This window comes from Phycodurus eques, chromosome 16 (genome assembly GCF_024500275.1).
Source record: "Phycodurus eques isolate BA_2022a chromosome 16, UOR_Pequ_1.1, whole genome shotgun sequence".
NCBI lineage: Eukaryota > Metazoa > Chordata > Actinopteri > Syngnathiformes > Syngnathidae > Phycodurus > Phycodurus eques.
In genome coordinates this window covers 20233095-20250454 of record NC_084540.1, presented here as the reverse complement: position 1 = coordinate 20250454, position 17360 = coordinate 20233095, and the positions used below count along the sequence as shown (strand labels likewise).

Sequence of the window (17360 nt, the reverse complement as noted above, 5' to 3'; positions counted from 1 at the left end):
GCATTCCGACCTCGTGGACGCCACAGCCAACGGGCGCCTCATGCCAGGCAACAGCTGCCCAAACACATTCTGGCGAAGAGCGGCTCAGATTTAGCTCGCTTCTGCTTTCCATCCCGTTAGCCGTGACATTTCGGTTACATTGAAAACACCGAAGGCCCCGTCCGTTTCTGTGAAGAAACTTGAAAGCGAAGAGATGGTTCGCAGAGCTTTGGCGCAGTCGCCACGTGAAACTTGGTGAAAGCAGACACTGATAAATAGAAGACGCTTTTTTTTCCTGTTGCTGTTCCATGGATATTTTCGCCTTGGAGAAGCGATGAGAATCTGAGCCCAAAGGACACGGCCAAAGGGAAGAGACACACGATTAACCCATTTTTGCTTGGATTTATTTTTGTTTTTTTTGCTGGCTGCAGTAAAAATATAACAATGTATGCGCATACATAGACCCAAGAACAAGGACAGTTCATTTAACTCTCTCCTGCCTCTCCACTCAACTGATTTGAGTCATTCATCACCGCCCACCTCCATACCAGCGAGCTGCATAGAAAGTGAATCTATCTATATACAGTATATATGTGTGCGTGTGTTTAGGGGGGAATCAGATTAGGAGTAAATATCTTCTATGATGCCTGCACACTTCAGTTCTCTGCTGGGGCTCACCTGAGTTTGTTTACAGGAGGCAGAGTGTGCTGCCCCCTATTGATCTCTGTGTGAACTTTTTATTTTGTCCTGTTGTATGCACTGCTTCAACGTTAGGATGGATTCATTTATTTGTTTTGTGTAATTCTTCTGTAATTTTTGTACAATTTACATTATTTAGTGGGATTATGGCAAATTTATAAAGTTGGATATTTTACTTGGAAGACACAATGCTAGTAAACTACCAAGAGTTAGTACAATTACAGCATGGAAATTGATTAAGCTATGCAAATAAAGGCTGAATATTGTGAGCTAAATCGTAAAATTATGACAACATTTTATTTTTTTTAAATGAGAACACAGAATGATTATTTTTCAAAAAGTCATGAGTCGGATTTCCAATGTTAAGGTGTTTTAGTTGACGAGACTTGTAATTTTTGGAAGGGGAAAAAGGTGTATTACAAGAATAAATTTGTCATTTTAATGAGGATTATAAAATGCCTCTCTCTCTGTGTAAAAGTAATACTTTTTGCTCCTAATATTATAATGTTATTGCAGTAAAATCCAGACTCTTTCTCCTAACTTTATAACTATTTTGGTAAAAATGCTACTTGTTATATTGCCACGGTATTTCCCTTTTTTGTTATAGATGTTACAGAGACGACAGTAATTTTGTCCGTACCGTTTAAACTAAAGAACTTAACCAAGACAGTAAATTTTGGCTGAAAATGGAACTATAAATTTGATTTAATATCTATGTTGCAATATATAAAATTGTTTGCTGCTTCTAATGAGCAATTAGTGCTGTTTATTTCCAAAGCCCCACTGAAAGAGACATTTCTCCAAAAACATTAACAAGCACCAATATGAATGCCTTATGTGACCGTGTGCGCTAATAACAAGGCCGTTTCTGGTTCAGTAACACCGTCATGAATCAGAGAAATGCCTCATGCCGGATTATCATCGGCTCGTTCGTCATCTCTAATTTAGCATCAATCACAGGCGGGCCGACTAGTGGGGACCAGCCGTGGCTGTGGGGGTAACCATGGCGACGCAGGTCACATTAATACGCCTGATCTGTTACTGTGCACGTGTGTGAGACAAGGACGTTCCGTGTGCTAATTAAAGAAGTCTTTGGCTGTTCCTGCCTGACACACAGGTCATAGCTCATTAGTGAGGGTCTCAATGCATAGTAAGTCATTCATTAGAAGTCAGTGTGAGGATCAAGACAGTTGCTGCTTAGAGTTATTTTTAGTACACACACACACATGTACATACATATATATATATACACAGTGTAAACCACGCTTACATACAATATATAAATAGACCAAAATTATTTCTATTTTCTAAATGCCAGAAGAATGAGAGGAGGAGTTTTTTTTTTTCGGCGATTTCTCATTACTTTCTTCAGTCAGAAAGTTTACATACAGTAAGATTATTATGCCTTTAAACAACTTGGCTCAGTTAGACCAATTCTTTCAGGAGGAATGGGCCAAAATTCCTGCCAACTATTGTAAGAAGCTTATGGAAGGAAATCCAAAACGTTTGACCCGACTCTAACTGTTTAAAGGCATTGGTACCAAATACTAATAAAATTGATGTAAACTTCTTAATTCGAAGAAAGTCATGAAAATAAAATGTAAAACAAATATACCGTAACTCCCTATTTTTAAGTACTTGTCATTTATTTCTTAACTATAATTCTTACAATAAATGAACATGAGAAGAAAGTGTATTGCACGGAGTTTTATTTCAAAAGGGATATGGGCGCCAGCATTAGCCACCAGTTTCTCAAGCCGCCTGGGAACCGCATTAACGGATTTCACAAGGAGCTCTTGTGGGATGAAAGACATAACTTCTCGTATTCGCCCTTCAAGTTCTTCCAAAGTCGTTGGTTTGCTAGAACAGACTTGATCCTTTAATCATGGAACATACACAAAAAAATGGAGAAACATATTACAACATATGAATAAATACGTATTTTAAAATAAGGAGTTACTTTTCAATCACCCTGTATATAGAATTCTCTCATTATTCTGGCATTTAATAAACAGACATAATTTTGGTAATCCTAATTGACCTATAACAGGATGAATTTAGTCTGATTTCATGTCAGACAGTGAGAGTGGAGCATCTGTGTCTTTTTATACACCAGGAGTGTATGTAAACATCTGGTTTCAAATGTAACATTAGGGACACGTTTTCCTAGCAGGGGACATATTTGTTTTTATAAAGTCAACCGAAGGCCATACTATACAGGTGCTTCTCAAATTAAAAATACTGGAGGAGACTTCTTTAATGTCATCTTTGTAATTCCAAAAGTGAAACTCAAATTATACAGATGACTTCAACACAAGAAAATACTTTTCAAAAGGCCAGTTCCAACCTCATTTACATAAGACCTTTTTGACTGTTTCTTATGTAACATTTTAATTTTTGTGAGATTGTAAAATGTGCGGTTTTGTTAGCTGTACGCTAAAAAAATTTTTATTTTATTTTTTTTTTTTTTTTTTTTTTTACATGCTCCTGTGGTTGTAGATGATCCATCATCAAATAAAGAAATACTAAAAAAAAAACATTTTTATTTTGAAGTGATTTACAAGAAGAGTGTCAACGTCATGTACAGTACTAAATACAGGAAGGGGACGAAGAAGAGAAAAACGCTGCAAGAAAGAAAGGCTTAGCTTTTGTCCTGGCTTTTGCGATGCGCAGTGCACATGAATGGACTGGCACAGGAACACATAAGGAGCCGCATTGAGTAGTTTTAGTTATTTAGTAGTTGTTCCTCATCACTGAGCAGAAAGAAAAAGCCAAAATAAGTCACTAACAAAGCTGCAAATTGGGACTTTTCATCATGTGGAAGCTGGAGTGGAGTTTTGTTTTTATTTTTTTTTAACTTAATGAGGGGGAAATTCCTGAGACTTCAGAACCACCCAAACATCCTAAACGAGTCAAAGCGACTGGTCCTAAACTTGTCATTTTTGCAGCTCCCGTCCGAGCTTAGCGTTAGTTTGCTCCCAGTTCTTAAATTATTGCTGATTCTTCTCCCGCCCCGATACCTGACCAGGAACTATCGAGCGAGGTCACTGCTGCGTCTCTCGCGCTTGGCAGCGGCTGTGCAGGCTCTGGAAGTGCGCCTCCCTCAGGATGCGGTTGATGTGCAGGTAGGATGCGGGCGGGTCGCACGAGTCGCTGGAGCTGAGGGGGCTGCAAGGGCCGGCGGCGCAGCGGCTGCTGCTGGAGCTGCCGGAGGCGTGCTCCGGAGTGCTGAGGCTGCTGGAGCTGTTGGATGACTGAAACAAACGATGTACCTAGTCAATCGATTATTCATTACACAACTCGATGACACTTTTTTTTTTTTTTTAGGGGAATTAAAAATAACTAAAATCAAGTGTGCACACCCTCTTATGACTGGGAAGTGACTGTGTTCAGAACCAGTCACATTCAAATGCATGTTAAATGGGAGTAAGCACACACACCACATTTAAAGTGCCTCTGATTAACCCCAAAACGGTGTTGCTGTTCTAGTAGGCTTTTTATGACTTTTTTTTTTTGCTTTCAAGGAGAACCCTGACGGTTTTGTACCAACAGTGACTCCTCTCATAGTCCAACTATTCATAATTTCACCCACCTTGTCTAAGTCCCACTGTAGGCATGGTGTTCTTTAGGTGATGAGCAAACATACCTTTTGGAATTACGGCCAAATAGTTCAACGTTGGTTTAATCAGACCATATAACACATTTCGCACCAGAACATGTGTCATGCCATTTTTTCCTCATCATGTGTGGGGTCTCTCATGGTTGAGCTGTTAAAAATCAGTGCGTGTGCTCAGCTTAAGTACAGAATCAATTTTTGACGGTACCTCGGAGTCCCAGGCATCCCTTCCCGGCTCAGGCGAGAGCGGGTGAGTTTGGTTCTTCTGCCTTTTGGCTTGAGGAACCAGGTGGCCACGCTCATCACCACAACTGTGCTGCCTTTTCCTGTGGCACAAACATGCACAAACAATTCCATGAACACTATAATAATACTAAATTTAATGTATAATTCAAATACTTTACAAACCTCAATTCCAGTGTAGGTGGGACGTTGTGTAAAAGGAAATAAAAACAGAATACAACGATTTGCAAATCCTTTTCAACCAATACTCAATTGAATACACTAAAACCACAATATATTTAATGTTCAAACCAATAAACTATTTTTTTGTTGCAACTACTTTTTGTGTATTTGTGTATCATTTTGAATCTGATGCCTGCAACACGTTGGAAAAAAGCTGGGGCAGAAATGTTTACCACTGTTACATCACCTTTCCTTTTAACAAAACCCAGTATGCATTTGGTAACTGAGGACACTAATTGCTGAAGCTTTGTAGGCGGAATCATTTCACATTCTTGCTTGATGTACAACTCTAATTGCTCAACAGTTTCTGTTGTCGTATTTTGTGCTTCAAACAAACCTGCACACATTTTCAATGGGAGACAGGGGCCAGTCTAGTACTTGCGCTCTTTTATTATGAAGCCGCAATGTTGTAACATGTGCAGAATGTGGCTTGGCATTGTCTTGCTAGGACAGTCCCTGAAAAAGACATTGCTTGGATGGCAGCATATTATATGATGCTCCAAAACCTGCATTTACATTTCAGAATTAATAGTGCCTTCACAGATGTGCAAGTTACCCACGCCATGGACACTAACACACCCGGGGAAACTGCCAGCGTTTCTGAGTGTTGTTGATATATGGCTTTCGCTTTGCATAGTAGAGTTTTAACTTGGATTCGTAGATGCAGCAACGAGCAATCTTAACTAACAACGGTTTTCTGAGGTGTTGCTGAGCGTACGTTGCAATATCCTTTACACAATGATGGTGTGAAAAGTGGTGAAACTCACCCCATCCTTGCTTGTGAACAAGTAAACCTTTCGGGGATATTCCTTCTATACGCAATCGTTACACTCACCCGTTTCCAATTAACCTATTCACCTGTGGAATGTTCCAAACAGGTGTTTTTTTGATTTAGCATTCCTCAACTTTCGCAGTCTTTTGTTGCCACTGTCCCAGCTTTTTGGGAATGTGTTCCAGGCATTACATCCAAAATGAAACAAATATTTGGGAGTGAAAAGAAAGAAGAAAAACAAGTTTGGACATTAAATATCTTGTCTTTGTAGTGTATGCAATTGAATATAGGTCGAAAAGGATTTGCAAATCATTGCAATCTGTTTTACACAATGTCCCAACTTCATTGTAATTGGGTTAAATAAAGTCAGCTTTACAGACACCACTTCCATACTAAATTATATTACAAATGTGCATTTTTTAAGTCCCTGAACATCAGCTTTACAGATGCCAGGCCTATGTGTGTATCTTAGTACAGGTCAAGACGTACATATTGGTGCTACACTTTTTTTTCTCACTTGCTTATCAACGCTAACGATGTCAGGGCTGCTACCACTGTTAGCTGGCCACGTTACCAACAAACCGATTAGCTACAGCGGGTCAATGTTATGTCACTCACCTGCTTTCAGTCAACATGTGATGACCATAAATTCATCAATGTCGATGAATTCCTTCGACAATCTCTCACCACGTCCAAGAAACTCGTTAGCAGGTAGCCTGCATTTGGCAGCAAGCTTACCTAACTGGGTGGCTAATTGGGTTTTAAGTTATGAAATTAGCCATTGCAACTAGACACAGAAAATAATAGAGTGTATATGTATATATGCAAGGTTCACAGGTACTTTACATCACGTAATGGCTAAATGGTGTATCATAAACCTTATCAATCCCTCTTTCTTGTTCGTCACCGACAAGCTAACAACGTTAACCCTTACGCTGATACGGGAAAAGTAACTAACTTAAATTCATATACTGAAACACGCTTTAAACAGAATTCCTGATAGAGTTATAATCCCCACACATCGGATAAATTAGGACGAATCAAAAAGCTTTTTTCTTTTTTGTTTTGTTTAAATGCAATAGCTAAAACACGCCGTTAGCAAGCACAGCCAGCCGTTACGCCTGTGTTTACATGTTACTACGCATGCGCGATAGCTTCACTGATGCGTTTAAGTGGTGTTGGGAAAATGGCAGCTCCACTTTGTGTCCGCCGGCATCTTGGGCGACTCAAATAAAAATATGACACGAAACGGCAAATAAAAACATAAATATTATAGCAATCTCAAATATTGTCGTATATTATTATTATTCGTATTATTTAATAAATATTTCATACAATAGCTGCTAAAGCTACTGCCCCCGCGACCCGACCTCGGATGGATGGATGGATGGATGGATGGGTAGATTAAGGCACATTGACGGAGTAACTTTAAGGCAACATGACGTACAGTGGGAAACTGTACGAGTGGCGCGAGCTCAGCAACAACTAAATTAAATCACTTTAACACAACTTTCCCTGAACATTTATATTAATTTATGCTTCAAAGAAAGCTGTTAAAGGATGAGTTTATTTCCATTTGAGCCCAAGAGTGTACGCTAAAATGTACCCGAAAGATGTCGCTGTTTACAAAAGGATCCGCGTGAAATGGACCCATCGCTCTTTTGCCAATTGTAATAATTGAATACGCACAATTTATCGTTAAAACACATCTTCAACCATACCGTCCATACCATACCGAAAACAATAACGTCGTAAAATGTATAATAAATAAGCGAAAATCTCGAAACAAGTCTCGCTGAACGATTGTATGACGTCACCCTAAACCCGGAAGCGACCAACCAATTGCGTGAAAACACAGCAAAACAGAACCCCGCCCCCTTCTCCAATGACTCAAGCGAAAGAACGGAGGGGAGATTAACAAGGATTCTCATCGGCAACGGCGCCACTCTTGTTGTTATTATTATTATTATTCATTTAAAGGTAGATCATCAACAATGGGCAGCACCGACTCAAAACTGAACTTCAGGAAAGCAGTGATTCAGCTTACAACCAAAACGCAGGTTAGACTCTTGTATAATTATAAGAAAATGCGTCAACAACACATTGTCCCTTGTTGCATTCAACCATGTATTACAATCATTTGACGTTCTAAGATGGAGAGGCTGCATGCACTTAAATCAAAATACGTCACGTTTGCCGCATATAGTGATACTGTCATATCATGCCAAATGTGTTTTTGTTTTGTTTGTTTGTTATTGTTCCCCCCCCCCCCCCTCCCCCCCTCAAAATGATGGCCTGGTTAAATCAAAGCTGATGTTGACACGGATGCGGCAGGTGCATCGTGTTTACATTGTGGTCATCACTCACTGGGCAGGCCTCACAATAGACTGCACTGCCAGGCCACATCAACGTGTACATTTCTGTTCATTCAACGTACTCAATGTTGTATTGCAGCCAGTGGAAGCCACAGATGATGCCTTCTGGGACCAGTTCTGGGCGGAGAGCACCACCACAGTCCAGGATGTCTTCGCACTGGTTCCAGCTGCGGAAATCAGGGCCCTACGGGAGGAGTCCCCCTCCAATTTAGCTACATTGTGCTATAAGGTAAACGCAACAAGACGCAAGCGGATTGCTCGCTTTGCTTGACTTTTGTCACAGACCGATGCTTCCAAACAATGTCACGCTCTCGGATGTGGAAATAAGTGAGTCACCTCCCTCCTCCTGCTTTCTTTTCCACATCCTGGCTCCTGCCCGAGGCCGCCCCTGACAAAAAAAAAAAAACAACACTTCACCTATTTGCTCATCTAGCGTCCACGGCCGTTTATTTACTTAACTAACAAGTATCAGGTGTCCATCATGCAGCTGGTGGATTAAGATAAAATTACTTAAAAATACAACACAACAACTCGACTACGATTGTAGTTGAGTAAATATATACACAGGGTTGAACATTTTGGATATGTTTTTAATGAAGAGCAATTGTAAAGAAACAAGAGATAATAGTTTCTGCAAGAATTATGACCTTTAGGGTTTGTGGCTGTCCTCCTCAGGCTGTGGAGAAACTGGTGCAGGGGGCTGACTCAGGCTGCTCCAGCGAGAGGGAGAAGCAGGTGGTCCTGAACTGCATTCGCATCTTGACCCGCATCCTGCCCTACATCTTTGAAGACCAGGACTGGAGGGGTTTCTTCTGGTCCACCGTGCCCGGTGCCGGCCGAGCCGGGGTGAGTGGAACCTGCAGTTTTTTGTGTGAGGATGCGCTTCGGTTGAGTCGCTCCGATGGTGACGTGGAATGAGCGGCGAACGTTGCTTCCCCATTCCAGCCGCTGGAGTAATAATGTCACGTTTGCACGTTCTTTCTTTACTTTCGACAGCCTCTGGTCCGCCGCACACCGAGCGACGCGGCCCGGCTGGACATTTGCGGGAAAAATTAGCACGGGCTCGTGATTGGCTTCAATGGAGATAACGCCGGGTGCATTAATATGCGTGTGGCACGCGTTGGTTAGTGAAATAAAAGCTTTATTTTTAAGCTGTTTTACATGGGAGTTGTTTGGTTTTGTAGGGTTATGAAATGCAACATCGCTGCAGCTGGTAGGAGTGGCTCTATTTTTATCTAAATGGCGCGTGTTGGGTTTTGTGGGCGAACCCGTCGCTTCAAAGCTCATGTGATACGACGCAGCGTTTTTGATTGGCCGTTTGTGACGCCATTCGCTTGACAATTCAAATTTCGAATCACAGGCAAACTAGCGGGCGGCAGCTCATGAAAACGCCACACAGTGCGCGACACTTCGGTGGCGTTCGCCCGCGTCGCTTGGCGTGCGGTGATTCTCAGTGTGGTACGTGTACCACTCGTAGTACACTGGCTCCCTCTAGTGGTACGCAAAGAATCACTGAATTAAATGTTCAAACTGTGCATAAAGTTACTACTGTGCCTTTAAGTTTTTATTTATTTAAAATAAACTTTTGTTAAGTACAGTCAAGTTGTCTTAAACTTTTAAGTACAATACATTTGCGATTAACCTTTTGAAACTATGATTTCAAACATTTATTTAGGTGCTTTTTTAAGGTGGCATTCGACTTGACAACTGCATGTTTTTTTGTTTTTGTTTTTTTTTGTTTTTTTGCAGGCAGAGGAGCTGGACGACGACGAAGGAGCTCGCCCACTGGCCGAGTCGCTCCTCCTGGCCATCGCCGACTTGCTCTTTTGTCCCGACTTCACCGTGCACAGCCACAGAAGAGGCCCGGTAACTCCTCCGTTTCTATTCGCTCACGATGATCATATTTTACTGGGTGTATTTTTAATCATCATTTTCCCTCAGCGTTTCCGCCTTCCTGCCGCAAAATCCACCCGACTAAACCTGTCGCCCGAGTTGTTTTGAAAAATCAAAACTGAACGTGATGACACCGTCAGTCATAACAGGAAGGGCGCTTTGTCGCTAATGGGCCTAAAGGAATGTTGCAAGTCTGACAGCGCCGTGCGTGTCGAGCCAATTGGAATTTAATAGTCATCGCTTCAACGTGTGTTCTGGTCTGAGTGGAAAGTGATTGCTTAACTGGCACAAAGATCAGCGCCTGCAGGTCCCACTCGATTGGCCACGCTCTGCTACTTAAGATGTGTCTGCAGACCTTGTACATTGACCATGTTTACAACACCATGATATCAGCAGATTTGTAGTTTTTGCTACTTTTGTCAAAAAGTGAAAATAAATGAAATGAATGAAAAAACGGAAATGGTTTAAATCAGTTTAATGCTATATCTCTACTATTGTGTAGTATATACTGCAGTTCTCAGTCTTTGCACTTGTTTTCAGCAATGGTCTTTAACCATTATATTTAGAAACAAATCGTGGAATTTACAGGGGCTTTAAGCAATTCCATGTACTCCCAGCATTTTTGGACGGTCGCATTGAATGCCAATGTGTGTTGCAGGACTCGGTGGAGAGCATGCACTCCATAGACAGCTGTGAATACATCTGGGAAGCAGGAGTGGGCTTCGCGCAGTCCCCCCCTCTCAACTACATCCATGATTTGAATCGGTGAGTCTGACTTCTGCCTGACTTTCTCTCATCTTGTCGCGCTTACTTTTTCATTCATTCGTGTCTCTGTTTTGAATTGATGGCTGTCAGCACGGAGCTGCTGAGGTTGCTGCTCACCTGCTTCTCCGAGGTCATGTACCTGCCCGCCTCGGCGGACAACCAAGTCCTCAACCCCTGGGTGACCTTCTTCTGCTCCGCTGAGAATCGGTAAGCCGACAGGTGCCGTGTATGTGCTCTCATCCCTATACGGGAGTGGTGGTGTAATTATGATGATGATTATTTTTTGGGGTGGTCCACTTCAGTTGCTTTGACTCGATGCGCGGCCCCCCTTAGACAAGGCGATGAGATGACCCAATCTCACTTCACCATGGTTACTCGGCACTAAAATGGCACCAAAACAAGATTATTCTATTATACACGGCTTTGAGATAAACATAAAAACACTAAATAGCTTGAGTTAGTTTTTCAGCAAATAATGGCGGACGGGTCCCTAAAAAAAATAATAAGAATTTTTAATCCATGAATCAGTCAGTTTTTTTTGGGGTCACTGTTGTTGTTTTTTTGTTCCCTGCAGGCACGCTTTGCCCCTGTTCACCTCGCTGCTCAACGTGGTGAGCGCCTACGACCCGGTGGGCTACGGCATCCCGTACAACCACCTGCTCTTCTCCGACTACCGGGAGCAGCTGGTGGAGCAGGCCGTGCAGATCCTCATTGTGACCCTGGAGCACGACGGAGGGGCTTCCCACTGCCCGTCGTCTCTGTCCAGCGTGGAGGAACGCGAGGTTTGCGAGCGAAGACGAGCGCGGACTGTTTTGAGTGGCGATGATTCGCTTGACTAATTTTTCTCTCTTTCTGCGCAGTCCACAGGCCCCGAAAACCTGTTTGTGAATTATTTGTCGAGGATTCACAGAGAGGAGGTAGGGTCCAGTTCTTTAAACAGGATCGTGAGCATCTTGTCCCCAACACTTCTGTTTGTGTTCCATCCAGGATTTTGACTTTGTACTGAAAGGGTTGGCTCGTCTGCTCACCAACCCTTTGACTCAAACGTACCTGCCCAATTCCACCAAAAAGATCCAGTTCCACCAGGAGCTCCTGGTGCTCTTCTGGAAGCTCTGCGACTTCAATAAGGTAGGCCAGCGCTCACGGGAAATCTCAATATGCTTATTGTTGCGTTTACTGTCGTGAAAATGCATTGGGAACACTGCACTTTCTAGTCCAAATTCTGAGTGCTGCTTCACATCTGTGTTGCATGGAGTCCAACCAACTTTTGGTCGACTGCTATTCCAGCCCAGGACCGTTGGACTACAAGATTTTTTTGTGGAATGTACTAGTCCTGGAATAGCCGTTGCACTCCACATGCAACACAGGTGTGAAGCAGACCTCAGAAAGTCAGATCCTAAAATGTGCAGTTTTTTTCAATTGCATTTGTGTCTATGGAAATAAAAAAAAAAAACGATTACAGCCTCAGCATTTTGAGCTTTTTGCCAGAAGCTGCTTCGACTCCATGCAATACAGATGTGACGTAGTTCTCAGAAACATTGTTTATACAATTAGGTGTCACAAAAGCTATTTATAAGGATTGTAAGTATATAATTACGGTTTTGAGATTTACTCACGTCCTGCCAGAAGATGGTCGAATCCATGCAACAGAGATGTGAAGCAATCCTCAGAAACATTTGATTTACAACAAAATATTCTGTAAAATTGATTTATAGGATTATGAGGACATTATATTACCAGGATTTTAAGTTTTCCTCACTTATTTTTGCCACAGCTTGGTCGACTCCATGCAACACAGATTTGAAGCAGTTATCAGAAACAGTGTTTATACAATATGCCCAAAAGCTATTTTGTAGGGCTTATAAGACACTACATTAGAAGGATTTTGAACTTCACTCACTTTCCGCCAGAAGTTGGCCAACTCCATGCAGCACAGATGTGAAGATATTTTCAGAAACATTTATTACACAACCGAATATTACTTAAGTTATTAGGATGAAGCTATCATATAATTACAGTTTTAAGCTTTATTGACTTTTTTGCCATAACTTGGGTGACTCCATGCAACACAGATGGGAAATAGTCCCCAGAATCAGTGTTTATAAATATTAGTTCAGTGTTTGACAAGTGAATCATGCATTTGTGTTGATTTTGCGCTTGAGTTTTGTGTTTTTTGTGGGGTTTTTTTTAATCATGTGCTTTTTTTTTTTTTAAACACATGGCTTCGGTAAATGAACATTTCACGTGAACTGATATTAAAAGTTAGTCCATTTTGTGTTCCCGGACCAGAAATTCCTCTTTTTTGTCCTGAAGAGTAGCGACGTACTTGACATTTTGGTTCCAATCCTCTACTACCTTAATGATGCCAGAGCTGACCAGTGTAAGTTTTTTTTTTTTTTAACCCAAATAAAATACAAAGAAGGGTTCAACATCCTTGAGCCTTGACTCCACAAAGGTATTTTTGTGTGTGTGTGTGTGTGTGTGTGTGCAGCCCGTGTTGGCCTGATGCACATCGGCGTGTTCATCCTGCTGCTGCTGAGCGGCGAGAGGAACTTCGGCGTGCGCCTGAACAAGCCCTACGCCCTCCATGTGCCCATGGACATCCCTGTGTTCACGGGCACTCACGCCGACCTGCTGATCGTGGTGAGAGGCCCGGCGGGGTTGCCATGGAGACCAGGGGGATCCTTTTTCCCAGTGAGAGTCGACCAGCTGTCGCTCTGTTTGCTTTGCAGGTCTTCCATAAGATTATCACCACGGGCCACCAGCGTTTACAGCCTCTGTTCGACTGCCTGCTCACCATTGTCGTGAACGGTGATTCAATTGCCTCGTCGTTATGGATGTTATAGCCCCCCTCTTTAAAAATAGTTGGAAAAATTCCCTAACAACCATATTTTCTCATCAGTGTCACCCTATTTGAAAAGTCTGTCCATGGTAGCGGCTAATAAGCTGCTCCACCTGCTGGAGGCCTTCTCCACCAGCTGGTTCTTGTTCTCTGCCATCCAGAACCACCATCTAGTCTTTTTCCTCCTGGAGGCATTCAACAACATCATACAGTACCAGTTTGATGGTAAGGACAGCCTCTCAATTGCTAAAGTTTAGGGATGTCCACATTTTTTCCAATGAGGATCCCATGTAGAAAATAAAGGGAAGAGGCGGGCCCACTCCAGCTTGTGTACCTGTAAATAAAACGTAAGAGACCCAGAGGGGGAATTCAGGTAATGTATCTGTAAAAAAAAAAAAAAGAAAAGTGATCTTGTAACAGTCAAATGTTTTTACAATTTGAAATCAAATAAAATCACATGACACATTTTCATGAAATATTTAAAACATTTTGAAAACATATTATCTTATAAACATATAAGAATAGTGTGCCGTGTACCTTTTCAAAAATCTTTCTCATCACCTTTGGATGTGAGTCGTGTTTAATTTTATTATTAGAATGTGCAGAAAGCCAATACAAAACATGCAGCGCCAATGAAACAAACACACTAAACCAGTTACTCCTAACTAGTTGAGTCAACAGTGCACTCCATTTTGCGTCTGTTGTTTCATGACATGACGATGATCGTCGTCAGGGAACTGCAACCTGGTGTACGCCATCATCCGCAAGCGGAACCTCTTCCACCAGCTGGCCAACCTTCCGTCAGACCCGGCCTCCATCCAGAAGGGCCTGCAGAGGAAGAGGAAGTCGCCTGACGTCATCTCCCGCACCAGCTCGCAGGAGACCGTCTCCATGGAGGGTTCCCGCCCCGCCGTGCCCGCAGAGCCTGGCACCCTGAAGGCCAGCTTGGTCGCCATTCCGGGTAAATCAGTCTCCTTTTAAGATGCACTTTTCAACCCTTTATTAGAACAGGAAAACACAGTGATCACACTCACAAAGCTGCTGCTGTTATCCACAGCTCACTACCGGACACTCACACGCAGATTTGCCAATGTCACGTGGCACTCCAGTAGGCCCCGCCTCTTAAAGGCACATGCATGGACGCTACAGTTCTATAAATGTTATGCTTGCATTTATTTATTTATTTTGTGTTGCATTTACGTGTTTTAATAAGTTCAAGTGTGTTAAAAACTATATTGATTAAAAAAAACAGACCTCTATGTCACAGATTTTCCTCTAGTGTAGGTGGGTCTGACACATACAGTATCCGCCTCACTGTGGATGTCTTGAAAGTAGTTGATATCAGCATTTCTTTACAGGTATTGACAAACTGACTGAGAAGTCTCAGGTGTCCAAGGATGGTACCATGGTGTCCGTCCCCAAAATGGAGCACTCAGAGCAGATCGCCACCACCGGGACCAGCGACACTGAATCCAACTCGGGCAGAGACAATGAAGTCAGTGTGTGTTTGGGTTAGGGGGGGGGGGGGGGGTATAGGTGAGCATGAGTGTCCCAGCCGAGGGCTCTCCAGGGTGGGCAGCAACCCAAGTAGGCCTGGGTACTTGGCTCTGGAGCTCAAGGAAAATTGTTTGCGCACTAATTCTTTGTTCCTCACAGGATGTTTTCTACACTGAGGCAGAAATGGAGCGGAGACGTTTGTCAAGTGCTTCTTCAGCATCCAGTTGGGGTCCCACGCCAGACTGGGTCAGCAGATTCTTCATTTCGTTAGCCTAATAGCTAATACTAAAATGCACGCAAAAAGTCCAAATGTTTAAGTCATTTAAGTTCGCTTAACCATGTTTTTCCTTCCCAGGTTCTGTCCTGGAAGTGTAAGCTCCCCTTGCAGACCATCATGCGCCTGCTCCAGGTGTTGGTTCCACAAGTGGAGAAGATCTGCATCGACAAGTACGCGCTTCTTCCTTTTCTCGATATTTACTTTGGCAATAAACATTCCCATTGATGTGACGGCAGGGGCCTGACGGATGAATCGGAGATCCTGAAGTTCCTCCAGCACGGCACGTTAGTTGGCCTGCTGCCCGTCCCTCACCCCATCCTCATCCGGAAGTACCAGGCCAACGCGGGCACGGCTATGTGGTTTCGCACGTACATGTGGGGCGTGGTCTACTTGCGGTAGGTATTGAAACGGTGGAACCGCCACATCACCAAACAGTAAATCTGTTACCTAACAGAGTTGAAAGACTTCAGATTTTTTTGTAGTCTAAGCTAAATTGATAAAAGGTGAGTCAATGTCAATTGTTTGGTGACCTCATTGATATTTTTTTCAGTTGTCAACTCGCTGTGCGCGTTCGTGTCCCAACACTAGCTTACTTCACTTTCCCCGCTGTCCTCAGTTGCACTGGCCTCTGTTTTGTAAATCTCAAAACACGATTCCCACGCATGTGATAAAGGACTCAGTCTGCTGTCGGCCACAGCTCACGCCTAGACACTCACGTAGATGTCACGCGCCACCCCAGCGGGCACTGCCTTTTAAAGGCTTATCTAACGCAGTGATTCTCAAAGTGTGGTATGAGTACCACTAGTGATACATGTGCTCCCTCTAGTGGTATGCACAAGGATCACAGATTTGAAAATAGTTAACAACATTCAATGCATAAAATACAAACATATTACAATTAAGCTTGTAGTTAGGCATTTTTGCATACTTTTTATTGAACCTAAATGAAATTTGTTTTAAAATATTTATATGGTTTCTGTATTGCAGGTCGCAATAAACAAGAGTTCACTGTATCGTGATGCAATAAGAAATTGGCGAATTCTAATTGTCATTTTGTCGGTCTCTCTCCGTTCAGCAATGTGGACCCTCCCATCTGGTACGACACGGACGTGCGCCTCTTTGAGATTCAGAAGATGTAGACGCGCGCGACTACAGCGCGTCGAGTTGACAGTGTTGAAGCCGCACCATAATCCTCACGACGCGTGCCGAGCGCTCATTTCTTATCAGTTATCAATATTGTCCGTAGGCAACTCGTTACATGTTGTACTGACCTCAAGAATGTGCAGCTGGTTTCAGTTTTAGCCTAAAAAAATAAATAAAATTCAGGTCAAGTCAGATTCAGAGACGACATCACCGTCATAGTGACGACGCGTCGTTTTTTTTTGCCCCCACTGTCGTAGGGGCATTCGCCTCCAATTCGGGGGAAGCGCTCAGGTCATGAGCTAGGATGCCTGTTTGACACCTCAAAAATATTGCAAACATGAATTCCCAGCCATGCCAATTGTCACATATCAAAGTCACACACATCACGTCACGTGACTTTGGGGGACTACGCTCTCGCTGTGTAAATGTATTATTGACATGCTTGAAAGTCAACTTGCACTTTTTTTATGTAACAGTACAAACTACTAGACTGGATTGTTTTGAGTTTCTAACATTGTTTAAAACTATTTTCATTATTCTCTCTCTCTCTCTATATATATATATATATATATACCAAAATGTATTGTGGATACTAAATGCAGTATCTAAATATTGAGTGATTAAAAAAAAAAAATATATGATAACCTGCTGGTCAAAGCGGCTTTTTACTGTTTGTCAGCAGATGGCACTGTTTCCCAAGGCCACTATTATTTTTTTAGTTAGGCTGTGGTCAACCTGCTTAACGCTCACTGCTAGTTGTTTTCAGAACAGTTCCCCATATTGTCAGCTGCTTCAAAGCATTTGGACTATTTTAAGACCCACCGAATATTGTGACAACATAAGCACCAAACTGACCAAAAGAAAGAGTAGACCCTTTTCTTTCACCAGAAAGGGGGAAAAAAAGTCGCATAGCTTTTCTGTTCCATAATCAACAGTACAAGATGGGCTGGTTTCTCAATTTTCTGACCCTTTTCATCCCTCGGTTTTTTGTTTCATTTTATTTTAGCATGGCATTCACTCCTTTAGCAGCGTCATTT

The 17360-nt window shown here is 42.5% G+C and overlaps 2 protein-coding genes across 2 annotated transcripts; one reads left to right on the top strand and one right to left on the bottom strand.

The window, feature by feature from the left end:
• Window positions 1-3201: 3201 nt before the first annotated feature.
• LOC133414849 (protein FAM104A) lies at window positions 3202-6839 on the bottom strand. Its single transcript, XM_061700521.1, has 3 exons — window positions 6150-6839; window positions 4503-4620; window positions 3202-3932 (listed from the first exon to the last, which is right to left on the bottom strand). Exons 1-3 carry the CDS (start codon window positions 6164-6166, stop codon window positions 3723-3725), a joined length of 345 nt encoding a protein of 114 aa, XP_061556505.1. The 5' UTR covers window positions 6167-6839; the 3' UTR covers window positions 3202-3722.
• A 577-nt stretch (window positions 6840-7416) lies between these two features.
• On the top strand, window positions 7417-16971 carry hid1a (HID1 domain containing a). The gene is made up of 19 exons (XM_061700463.1): window positions 7417-7591; window positions 7986-8135; window positions 8582-8752; window positions 9656-9772; window positions 10458-10564; window positions 10655-10771; window positions 11139-11346; window positions 11425-11481; window positions 11552-11692; window positions 12854-12944; window positions 13056-13207; window positions 13297-13375; window positions 13467-13631; window positions 14140-14367; window positions 14765-14901; window positions 15063-15149; window positions 15259-15350; window positions 15417-15575; window positions 16256-16971. The coding sequence occupies exons 1-19, from the start codon at window positions 7526-7528 to the stop codon at window positions 16317-16319; spliced, it is 2388 nt and encodes a 795-aa protein (XP_061556447.1). The 5' UTR covers window positions 7417-7525; the 3' UTR covers window positions 16320-16971.
• Window positions 16972-17360: the final 389 nt, after the last annotated feature.